The 11,334-nt window shown below is 53.9% G+C and overlaps 2 protein-coding genes across 2 annotated transcripts; both read right to left on the bottom strand.

Moving 5' to 3' along the window:
* Positions 1 to 762: 762 nt before the first annotated feature.
* MONBRDRAFT_23412 (uncharacterized protein) lies at positions 763 to 1,977 on the bottom strand (the record flags this gene model as incomplete). Its single annotated transcript, XM_001743588.1, has 1 exon — positions 763 to 1,977. One exon carries the CDS (start codon positions 1,975 to 1,977, stop codon positions 763 to 765), a length of 1,215 nt encoding a protein of 404 aa, XP_001743640.1.
* Positions 1,978 to 2,280: 303 nt separating this feature from the next.
* MONBRDRAFT_31461 (uncharacterized protein) lies at positions 2,281 to 10,977 on the bottom strand (the record flags this gene model as incomplete). Its single annotated transcript, XM_001743587.1, has 30 exons — positions 2,281 to 2,706; positions 2,802 to 2,973; positions 3,063 to 3,138; positions 3,215 to 3,276; positions 3,407 to 3,466; positions 3,586 to 3,678; positions 3,751 to 3,819; positions 3,951 to 4,129; positions 4,228 to 4,450; positions 4,598 to 4,738; positions 4,875 to 5,092; positions 5,206 to 5,392; positions 5,576 to 5,761; positions 5,845 to 5,922; positions 6,068 to 6,130; positions 6,297 to 7,379; positions 7,474 to 7,629; positions 7,715 to 7,993; positions 8,081 to 8,275; positions 8,315 to 8,428; positions 8,534 to 8,607; positions 8,712 to 8,803; positions 8,930 to 9,123; positions 9,260 to 9,403; positions 9,574 to 9,984; positions 10,157 to 10,223; positions 10,332 to 10,399; positions 10,509 to 10,598; positions 10,681 to 10,736; positions 10,914 to 10,977. The coding sequence occupies 30 exons, from the start codon at positions 10,975 to 10,977 to the stop codon at positions 2,624 to 2,626; spliced, it is 4,977 nt and encodes a 1,658-aa protein (XP_001743639.1). The 3' UTR covers positions 2,281 to 2,623.
* Positions 10,978 to 11,334: the final 357 nt, after the last annotated feature.

The raw sequence follows: 11,334 nt of genomic DNA, 5'->3' as shown, positions 1-11,334 counted from the left end.
CCATCGGTCAAATTGAGCATAATGTACGATCTTGATCTCGCCGCCACCGTGCAGGTGCTGCTCGCCGCCACTCATGGTTTATCATGGGCTTTTGCACCCTTAGCCTTCTTCCGGACACCTTCACCTCGTGGCAACCATTGCAAGCCCGCTTCCCGGCTTGAACTACGCCAGCTTTGTTCAGGTCAGCCGACGCATGATGGGAAGGTGACCCTGGCATAAACTACCCTGCATGCTTTGACAATCAAGGAATGCTCATTCAGACGCTTGACTGTCATTTTTCGTCATCAGAATCTTCAAGCTCGCCGTCGTCATGCACTGGCGCTCGGCCTTTGATGCCATCAAATACTCTATAGCCAGCAAGAACGAAGCCTCTTTGCACTTACTTTGCTTGCGCCGTTGAAGAACATGGCTCTCAGCCGCCAAAGCTTGGCCACATACCGTATGCCTCATTATTCTAGAATGCCTGGCTCCTTTAACTTTTGAAGGTCAAGGCGCTGCGCGCCCCGTATGATCAGCCCAATGCCCACCGTGGCACAAATTGACAACACAGAGTCTCATGCTAGAGAAGGCGAGTGCCTTTCCCGGTGTTACTCTGTTGCTGTTCTAAATAAAAATCAACTCATCAAGGGGGCATTGGAAATGATGCGACGACTGGATGCTAAAGTGATAAATACATTTAAAGTGAATTGGGTGGGAGCCTTTGGCAAGGCCCCTTCGAACATCCATCCTTGGGCAATGTACTTGTGAAGCTGGGATGCAGGTTCAAGCAAGAAAGCCCATTAGCTCCATGCTGTTCAAAATGTCGGTCACGTTCACAAGCATGTCAGGCTGGGAGAAATCAAATTTCAACGGCTCGCTCTGCCAGTACTCCTGGCCCAGAGCCGTAGCCATGGACCAGTAGCATGGGCGAATGTCCAGCTTGGGCACGGCCGGAGGGAGTTGGGGCTCGGAGTGTCGCGCAGCGATAAACTCCAACACTCGGGTTGCTCGTGGAGCAAAGGGCAGGTTGGCAAAGGCCCCACCGTGGGGGCCGAACACCAACGCCGCTTGGCCGAAAAGGGGTCCATCAACGTGCCAACCATGCGGCCCCTCTGGTTCCCACACCTCGAGTTGATATCCGGGCCGCATTCGAGCCTCAATTTGTGCCAACAGCGCCTGCTCCTGCTCAACCTGCACGGCTCGGTCAGTGCCTGCAGCCCGCCGCAGGTACAGCAAGAGATGGGGCACCTGGTGGGGTTCGGTCATGTTGGCGCTCGTGGACCGGTGAGAGTCCAGCCAGGCACTGATGAGGGGTTGTATGGGACGATAGGCCTCGGGCGGTAGCAAGCCAATCTTGCGCTGCTGTTCAAAGTCCGGGAAAACGATTTGGGCGCCACAATGTACGCTATTGGCATGTGCAACGACGATGCGCTCGGCTGGCACACCTAGCAATTCGTGCAGAATGCGAGCGCCGGGCCCGCTGTTTAGAACCAGGCACGCGCGAGGCGTGTCCTGAATGAGCGACCAAACGCTGGCGATGCGAGGTAGCACCTCCAGCATAAAGTGCTGAAACTCTTCGCCCCAGACGATGGCAAAGTTGAAGAGCGTGCATTCGTGTTCGTGAAACTGCAGCGCGACCTGAGACAAGGGGGCAGCATCGCGCCGGTGCCACCTCGTATTGGCCACCAGCACAGATGCATTGTATGTGAGCCCGCGGTCCGTGGCAATGCACCCATCGGTGATGATGGGCGCCGTCACATACTCGGGCTGCTGCCAGCTACGCACTACCACGCCGCCATGGGGCAGGGGCAGTTGACTGTTGCGAGTATCTCGGACAAAGCCATGGTACCCAGCCAGTCGATGTGGTTCATCAATGACAAGCAACTCGCGAGTTGTTCTTGTGGCGGTCACTTGCGACGGCAGGAATGCAGTCGTAGGCCAAGCCAGAGGCTCGACACCGACAACAGCCAGCGCCAACACCCCTAGCAGGCATGACATCACACGGCCGCACGGCCGGCTGTCGTTCTGGGACGTCGTCCTGCTTCTTCGCATTCTGCCGTCCAGAAGCAGGGGCCGGTGGCGGAGCTAGCTGATATCCCATACGAGATCGCCCCACCTGTCGTCCCCACATGTGATGCTTAAACAACGAGCGTGCTATCAAACACGGCCGCACCCATTGCCAACTGTCCGTTCATCCGATCGAAGGCACAAAAGCAAAAATGCGTTCAGGCATGCACAACGCATGTAATAACCTGCTCAAGCTGACAATGCAGACATTTTTGTGTTTGTGTTGAATTTTTTAATTTTTTTTTGGTTTCTTGGTTTCAAAATGATGTTGGCATCATTGCACGGCGCCAGCAAGGCCAGTCAGCTCAAATAGGGGCGCGCATGGGAGAAGAGAAAGGGAGCGAGCGAGCATCAGATGTGACACGGCTCTTAAGCAAGGGAAGAGAGCGACTGACGCGTGAATACAAGATGAAAAAGGCCGAAATTACACACGCACACTCACACAGACAAGATAAAGAAAAGGCGGCCAAATACAGCGCTCAAAAAGGCGTGAGCGCGCTACCGTTGCCGGCTTTGTGCAAAGAGAAGGAAGACGAGAAAACCTGCCTCAGGCCTAAAAAAGAAAGAACAAAATTTACTAATATTCCCACATGAAACTCATGGCCTCGGCTGTGCGCTGGCGCACTTGCGGGTTGGGATCACGCAACAGCCGAATCATTTCTATATCAGCCAGGCCCAGCGCAAAAGGGGTGAAGTCCAATGAGCCAAGTCATGCGGTTCTACCCAGTCCAATGCGCTTGCTCAAGTGGACATACCGCCGCACACATGCTCCTTGGTGATCTCGCCTCGGTGATCGTCGGGCAGGTTGCCCAGCAAGAACCCAATCAGCATGACGGCATTGGCGCGCAGCTTGGGCTGCCAGTCACATCGGAAAAAATTGACTGCCGTCATGGTGTAAAATCCAATCTTGTCTGGAAAGAGTTTGATCTGCAACAATCCGTCAGCAGTTATGTCAGTGCCATGCCACTGGGGGAAGGCGACATGCTTGGTGCAAGCAACTCAGCACGAAAACCTACAAAAAGCTTGGACAAGTCGTTCAGCAGCTCGCCATAATGGAATGTGCGACCCTCCTTGAAATGGTCATCAAAGCACCTGTACATGCATTGCACTAGGTCAGCAACAGCATATCGCAGCTTCAGAAATGGATATCCCCCTCCCGTCAACTCACTCGACAAGCTCCGGCGAATCCAGCAGCGGCGCTAGCTTCTTGAGAGCGGCGCGCACGACCACCTATAGTCCAGCAACCCAAACGTCAGTCTGCGCACAACAAATCATGACACCGTTCCGCCGAGGGCGTCGAACACGGCAAACAAGCGCATCCAAAAAGATTGCATTCCAAGCCATGCTTTTCAAATACGACCTGAATCTCCACGGAATCGTCTTCCACGTGCATGAGAAACGTGATGATGTTGGAATGAATCTAGACGACACAAGCACGCCAAGGCCGAGACAGGCTCAGTTACACAGGCCTTGATCACCTTGACGATGGCCATGCAGGCCCCCAACGCGAATGAGCAAGAATGAGGCCTGCATGCTGACCTGCTCAAGGAAGGGAACCTTGGATGGTCCATCCCCAAAACGCGCCAAGTTGCCAAACAACTCCATTGCCGCGCCTCGAACATTGGGCTTGGGCTATGCAACCACACAAATTGGTGAGCGACCAAAGCCCAGGCGGACCCAAACGATCACATCTCTGAGCCTTACGTTGTCAAAGCAAGGCCGTATCCGAAGTGAGATGTTGATCAAAATTGCTCGAATGGCATCCTCTTCCACCTATAACAAAAGAAAAGGATAAAAAAGACATGAGAAATGGAAGGGTGCATCGCGCAGACAGGAGCCAACTTCCAAAGTTAAGGGCTCCATTGCACGCAAGCACACCCCCGCGCGCACGAACACAGACATACCTTGGCAAAAATTTTGCTCAGACCGCGCATCGCCTCGAGTGTAATGTCATCGTTGGGGTCGTTGCGATCGTCCATGCCATTCATCATGGCCGAGAGAACCGTAGTCGAATGCTTGCGCAAATGATTCTCCGGCAGTGAGGACACATTGCCCAAGCCTCGGATACACAGCATGCGCACCACTACAAGATATCACATCGCAACCCATGAGCCGTGCGCTCCATCCCATCAAAAGCCACAAAAGCTCGGCGTCTCTACACGCTATTCTAAAAATGCATACCATGATTTGTATCAACGAGCTTGCTGAGCAGACCGTTCTTGAGCTTGTTGATGAGGTTTGTGTGACCAGCGCACTGCTGATTGATAATCTCAGCGTAAACTGCGGCGCCAGCAATGCGCTGCATGTCATACACCTTCTTCAGCACGGGGTCAAAGGATGCCACGAGCAGCGGCACCGCTTCAGGGTTGCTCTCGCAAATGGCCTTGACCACAATCATGATCGCCTGCATTCAAGCAACAAATGCACAACCATGCATGTGTACGTTAGATTCACCAGGATGGCATTTGCAGCTGTCGTGCTTTCCTACAGGTGCGCTGTGGAGCAAAGGCCCGCTGTACGTCCACCTGCGTCTGCTTGCTCTTCAACACACCTCAGTCATCTCTGTCTCGTTCATAAACATTTCCCAGCCATCGACATCCTCGGCTTCGAGAGCTTCGCGAATGTAAGTGCTTTCACTGCGGTCCACAAAATTCCGCAGCCCGTCAACGGCATCTTTGCCCGGTGACAGTCCCTATTCACGTCAACAGCCACCGAGTCGACAGGGCGTGAGATGGTGGTGCTCGGCAAGGTTGATGGGCCGCGCATCGTCGACACGAGAACTATTCTGGTAGTCCAGCCAGCTCGAGAAGAACATCGCATCACCTCACCTTGCTAGCCTTGAGGTTCACAGAACAGGTGATACGGCAGAGCAGAACCGTCAGAAGTTCAGCGTAGTACTGCTTGGTCAAAGGCCCTGTTTCTTCCACCGATAAAATCTCCTTCAAGCCGCACATGGCCTTCATGGGCGGCTGTGTGGCGTGTCGATCGAGCTGAAACTTGTCCTTGGCATCGTACGGTTGCGCCGTGTTCAGCATGGCCATCAGGTCTGTCGGCCCAAGCATCAAGAACAAGGCATGCCCAAAGATTGAAAGACCCATGAGATGACGTCAACGAGGCTATGGTGAAGCAGAGCTCACATGCAGCCACGCAAGGCCGTACCCTTCATGATCTGCTCGACCAAGGTAGCGTCTCCGGCCAAAGTGTGCCAGGTGGCCACCACGTGCTCAGGGTAAGGCAGATCGCACGCAAGCAACTTTTTGGTCACCAGCTCCAGGTGGTGGGTGGCCAGTGTTCGAATGGCACGCAGAATACCCGTGTGCGTTCGCTCCTGTGACACCATCGCCATCTATGCCGATATTTGCAGGTTGGGTCGAGACAAAGTCAGAACAATACAAACCAGATTAAATGATAGGGCTCGTCCCCATTTCAAAAGTAGGAAGGCACAAGAATGTTGCAATGATGGAAAAAGGACAGGACGAAAACGAGATGACAAGGCAAGCAGGATGTACGGCGACAAATGTGGGCGTACCTTGGCATGGAGGGCATCGATAATGGCATCTGTCTCATTCTCCAGTTCAGCCCCACGTAGACGGAAGATGCCGTTGATGACCACGCAGGAACCGTCAGCGCTATCACACTGGCGGTCCAGAAGACCCTCGAGAAGAGGATAAAGAAAGCCCAAGAGCTCAGTCTCAGCCACCTTGCGCGCTAGCACCTGTCATAAAGCCACGATCACACACAGTTGGGGTCAGGGACGTGCCACAGCCCACTGACAGCACGACGCTGTGTGACACCGACCTTGGCCAAGTCGTTGACAACAGAAAAGAGGCTTTGCGCCTCTCCATCCTCGGCGCGCTCGATGAGCTGATCCAGAGCCTGCAATAGTCATCAACACGTGCACAAGCCGGTCAATCTCTCTGATGCACACTCGGCATGCCCAGAGACCCAGAATTCCCTTCTCTGCCTTGGCCCTGTCTGCACAGTGTTTCAATCAAGATGATGCAGCAGGGCAGTGTCGTACATCAATCATGCGGTCCTCTTCGTCCAGCTCGCCGGCCAGCGCCTGCTGCACGCGAAGCAAGACCTGTCACACCCCGTAAAGGACAAAATGAATTTGAGTTGCGTCAGTCGGTCGAATCCAAGTGCAATTGCACGTGCAACTTGAAACGAGGGGTTCATGTTCAAGTCACTTTTGCTTGATTGGGATTTTGAGATCAAAGTAAAATAAAAGAAACGTCACTTGCCTGTACGGAACGAAGAGCATTCTGGCGCACGGCGAGCACAGGGTCGGCGCAGCGCGGGACGAGGTCGGCCAAGAACTTGCCCAAGCCGTCAAAGGGTGGTTTTTGCTCGCCGGCTTTGCAATGCTTGCGAATTTCCGAGTAAAGAGCCTGCAACATGTGATAGTAGTGGTCGGCCACCCATTCTCGTTGATGGTCGGTCGCCGACGTCAGCCAGGGCTGAATCTGGTTGAACCGATTCTGCAAACTGATGGCGGTGCAGTCTTTCGCCACCACAATGGAGAGCAGCTCGTCAATACTGCGTCGCGCATCGCGGTGCAACTCCATCTGTTCTTTATTGTCCTCTGGCGCGAGTGCGGCATCAAAGACACAGGACATGGCAATTTGCAGCAGCTGGTGCAGCTGCTCATCCGACAGCTTAGGCTCAAGCTGGACGAGCGTGGAGCAGGCTTCAATGCAAAGCTGTCGGGTGCGGGTCGTGACACCACTCAAGGGCTCTGCTTGCATGTACTTTTCCATATGGTCCAGCACCTCCTGGCGACGGTGCATGACAAACTTTTGCTCCTTGTTCAGGTGATCATCATGCAAACTCTTGCCAATGAGCTCCACACAGCGGATCAAGTTCTCCTTGACCAGTCGCTCGCGGGGGTTGGCAAAGTGAGGCATGATGGTGGCGAGGATGTTGACTTCAATACGGGAGGTAATGAGCTGGGGCGGGGCATAGAAGGTGACGTAACCGTAGGTCAACATCAAAGTTGCCTTGATGCGGTTGACATCCGATTCGCTCTTGTCCTTCATCATGCCCAAGAATCCGGTCGATTTGCGAACCATTTCCTGCTTTTGAAGCGCTTGCAGGCGCTCAATAACAATGTCCAGGTGGGATGAAGCGGCAAATCCAATGCCCTTGGCACAGCCCTCACGCTCGACCTGGCTGTTGTGGTCCACAGAGAGAAAGACCTTATCCAAGTGCGTTTCGATAAAGTCCTTCTTGGCCGACTTGCGCAAAACCACGCCCAAACATTTGGATAGCATGCTGCGCGCGTTGGCATCTCCAGGATAGAGCACGTAATGTCGGCCCAGCGCACGGCCCACCTAAGGTGGGTATCACGCGAGTTGATCGATCAAAGTGAATGGCCCACCCATGCGCAAAGCTTGACGTGGGGTTGACTGGCAAATAAGCTCTTACCTCGAGAATCCATTCCTCCTCGTTGATGGCATCGAGAGAGCGAGATAAAAACTTGAGAAGCAAATCCTCCCAGGCATCGGGCTTCCATTCTTCCTCGCCCTCCAGGTGCAAATCCAAATATGCAATCATTTTGGGAATGACCTCATCCCATAGCTCCTAATAGACATATGGCAGCAATGTGCGATCCCAGAGACGTCAGTCACAGAGCCGAGACTGCAGCAGGCTCGAGTGAGTCACATACCTCAACCTCCTCGTGCAGGTTGACGGAAATGGCCTGAAGGAGACGAAGCAGCTCCCAGCCGCGCCGGCGGTACTTGGCATCGTGGAGCAAGACCACACAGCGAGCTAGAATTTCCTGTGGGCGGGGCAGATTAACATTGGCCTCAAAGTCAATGTCATAGTTGTCACTTTCTGCTTCGCTAAACTTGTCGGCCAAGTGGGTCAAGCATTTGCACAAAGTAGGCACGGCCTCGGTATATTCAAAGGGCACCAAAAACTCAAAAAGAAACGGCCAAAGCACCTAATGCACGACATGGCGTAGTCAAGTCGATGCGACAAAACACTGTCACGACAAGCTGCGGACAAGGCCAGGGTAGGGGTGACGCACCAGCTCCATGCATGAAATTGTCTTGGTGGCCATGAACAGAATGCTGTCGCACATGGCACGAAGCTGTGGCACGGTGACGTCTTCTGGGCCAGCGCGTTTCTTGGGGCTGTTAATGTCATCGACCTCCTGCTCGACCGGCAAAGCATTGGTTGAGAGCGTGCCAGCATCAAATTTGCTCGCTATTGTGATGCATGGCTGCAACCCACGTGGTGGACACCAAGAGCGCGTGCCTACCTCAACCAGCGCGCACTGGCGGACGATAAACTTGAGCAGCGTTTGGCCACCCTCCAGGTGCAGGTAGTCATGATGGCCCATGGCAATGATCACTTGAGCCAGTGTTTGTCGAACCTGCCAGAAGAGCGTGTTAGTGTACCAGTTGCTCACAAGTTTACAATACAAAGGCTACGAGGAGGAGTTGGTGAGGGACGGGCCAACAGCGGATTCAGCCCCCACCTTGAGCGATTGATCCTCAAGCAAAGGCTTGAGTCCGGTCACAATTAGCTCCCGCTTGTCGCGCAAATTTTCATCTGTGTAAGAGTGGGAAGAGACGAGGTTGGTTAGGGTGAAAGCAGACAGTGCGGGCAAGGGCAGAAAATAAAAGGGATGTGGACGTTTGTTTGGCGTATCTCACCACACGCATTGATGAGGTGCTTGAACACAAGTAGTGCACCCACGCGACTGCGCTCTTCTGGTTGTTCGAGCTTGATGAACATAAAGGCAAGCCTGCAAACAAGAGGTCGGTGAAGTGCACTCCTATCAAACGCTCACCACGTGGTACACGATACACGCGCTTTGATTGCTTTCTGACCCTTTTTGTGAGCGAAGCACAAGCTTTATCAAAATACGTACAGGCGATCGGAAAAGGCGTTACAGAGCTTCTCAAAGCAGCGGAGCAACTCGTTGTAGTTGCGCATGCCCGCTTGATCTTGGAAGGAGGGCGGGTATTGGAGCAGCGGATACAAGCTGTTGAGCATGAACTCAAGCTGAGGCTCCAGCATGGTGTCACCTCCGCGCGTGCAGGCGTCCAGAACGGTGCACAGGCCCTTTCACCACATAGTTTGGTTCAAACCACACCAGGCAGTGAGATGGAGCTAAGTTCAACGGCGTATGCATGGACAGTTCTGTAGCAAATGGAGAAAAGCCTGCGCGCGAGGGTTGAGGGGAGGCCACGGGACAAACCTTGGTCAGCGGCAACATGTCGCTCGTGAACTTTTTGTACAGGTTGATCATGCCCGGAATCAGACGCGGTGTCAGTGACTCCAGCTTATCGCGCGACAGCACGTGGGACATGACACCCAATGCCTCGACCACTTGCAGGCGAAGCTGAGACCATCAGAGGCACAAAAGGCAAAACACAATAGTTTCCGCACATACACAAATACAGCCACACCCAAAGGCTGGGTGAGCCCAATGGTCCTCAAGTATCAGTGTCAAGGCCAAACATGAAGGAGCAAGGAGGCAGAGCCAGGTGGGCAGGGCAGGGCATGGGGTACCTTGGCCTCTCGCGAGTTGAGCCACACTTTGAAGAAGACTTCAAAAGCGCTGAACATGGATTCGGAAAACCGGTCAATGGTGATGCTTTTGTCGGTGGCCCGGTCCATGTTTGCCAGATAGTTGAGAATGGCTTCGGCAAACTTGGCAAATGCAAAAGCAAAGACCCATCGCATATTGTCGTGTTTGATCATGCCCAGCATCGGCAGACTGCGACCGATAAGCTCAGACAAAGAGGGTACCACCGCAACATAGTTGGAGACGGCAAAGTCGCCGAGCGTCTTGAGCACAAAATAGTGTGGTACAACGCCGGGCTGGTACATGTCCTTGAGCGTTTGCAGCACAATGTCGCCATAGACGTTACCACAGGCTACGAGAAGGCCTGATGCTGCGCTTTGCCACTCGGGAATGATCTGTCGAGCCCCGGACAATGAGTTGCACCGGTGAGAGGCCATATAGAAAATGCCAAGCGCCCGAAAATGAAAACAACCCAGTGTGATCGCCGGCCTGGAAGGCCCCCAGCAGGTGGGCAACGACAAGCAAACTGGGTTGGCTGGATGAACGAAAAGGGGTATGCGCGCCCACCTCTTGCTTCACGGTCATTTCGTGCGCTGCCAAACGCACAAGACGCTGAGCCAGGAGAGGCGGCATGCTGCGGGATTCGAATGGTCAGATAGAGCGACATGCAAGCTTGGAAATTGCACTCCACGCGGACGCGAGTTGCAAGGGAGAAAGCACAGGCAGGCGCAGCTCATCTTACCGATCACCCATTTCACCGACAATAGCCTGCATGAGCTGGATCAAAAAGATGCGGTGCCCCATCTCCAGCTGTGCCGCGTCAAGAGCGGCAGCACATCATACCAAGCCCCATCAATGTGAGTGCAAATGCATCGCCGACCAAGAAAGGCACCATGACGAAAAGCAGGCCAAGACAAACCTTTTGATGCTTGTGCAGGTATGTTTCACAGGAGCTGAGCAGGAGCAAGGGCTGCTGGCGACCAATGTCCTTGAGGGAGCTTTGAAAGGTCTGCGGTTTATTGGCGGGTGAGCATCGGCATGTATTAACAAGTCAAGAGGTCCAAGGCAAACCGCAGTTTGAGAGCACCTACCTGGCGAACAGAAACAACGGCATCGTTGGCGTGCTCAATCAGCGCCATGACCATGTCTGCAAAGCAGCAGAGAGGCCAGGGCGAGAAGAGGGAGAGGAAGAAAGTTAGCACGTGTCGAGTTCAGCGCAGGAAAGGCGTGGAGGCAGAACTGTGCCACCCAAGGCATGGACGGAACCCAGTAATCGGTTTTTTTTTTTTGGTGTGTGTGTGTGTGTGTTTTTAAGTGTACTGACCATCGATTTGTCCTTCGGTGCCAATGACCTCAGGGTCGGGACCAATGCGCACTTCCCGCGGCATGACGGCGGTGCTGCTCGCGTGACGCGAGGGCGGTGCTCAAGGCCGAGAAGGGGCGTGTAGCTGGCGCTCGTTGCCAACGCTCCGCGGCTTTGCTTTGCATCGAATAACAAAGAGGCCACCGGCAGGCATGAAAAGAGGTGAGCACCCAGTGCTGGTGAGGATCAATCAAACAGTGACGTTGCCACAAACGGCTAAAACGTTGGCGCACAACTGTCCTCTATAACGCAGAGCCAAGCGAGAGGGGAGACATGTCTGCTGCTACCTTGCGCACAAATGGCAAAAAGTATGTATCAAATGTGCGATACTGCAACCAGTTCCGGCCACCGAGAGAAAAGGTGCCCGGTGGCGGTTTTTCCG

The sequence above is a fragment of the Monosiga brevicollis genome, genomic scaffold (assembly GCF_000002865.3).
Source record: "Monosiga brevicollis MX1 MONBRscaffold_4 genomic scaffold, whole genome shotgun sequence".
NCBI classification, from domain to species: Eukaryota; class Choanoflagellata; order Craspedida; family Salpingoecidae; genus Monosiga; species Monosiga brevicollis.
This window is presented reverse-complemented; position numbering and strand designations above follow the sequence as displayed.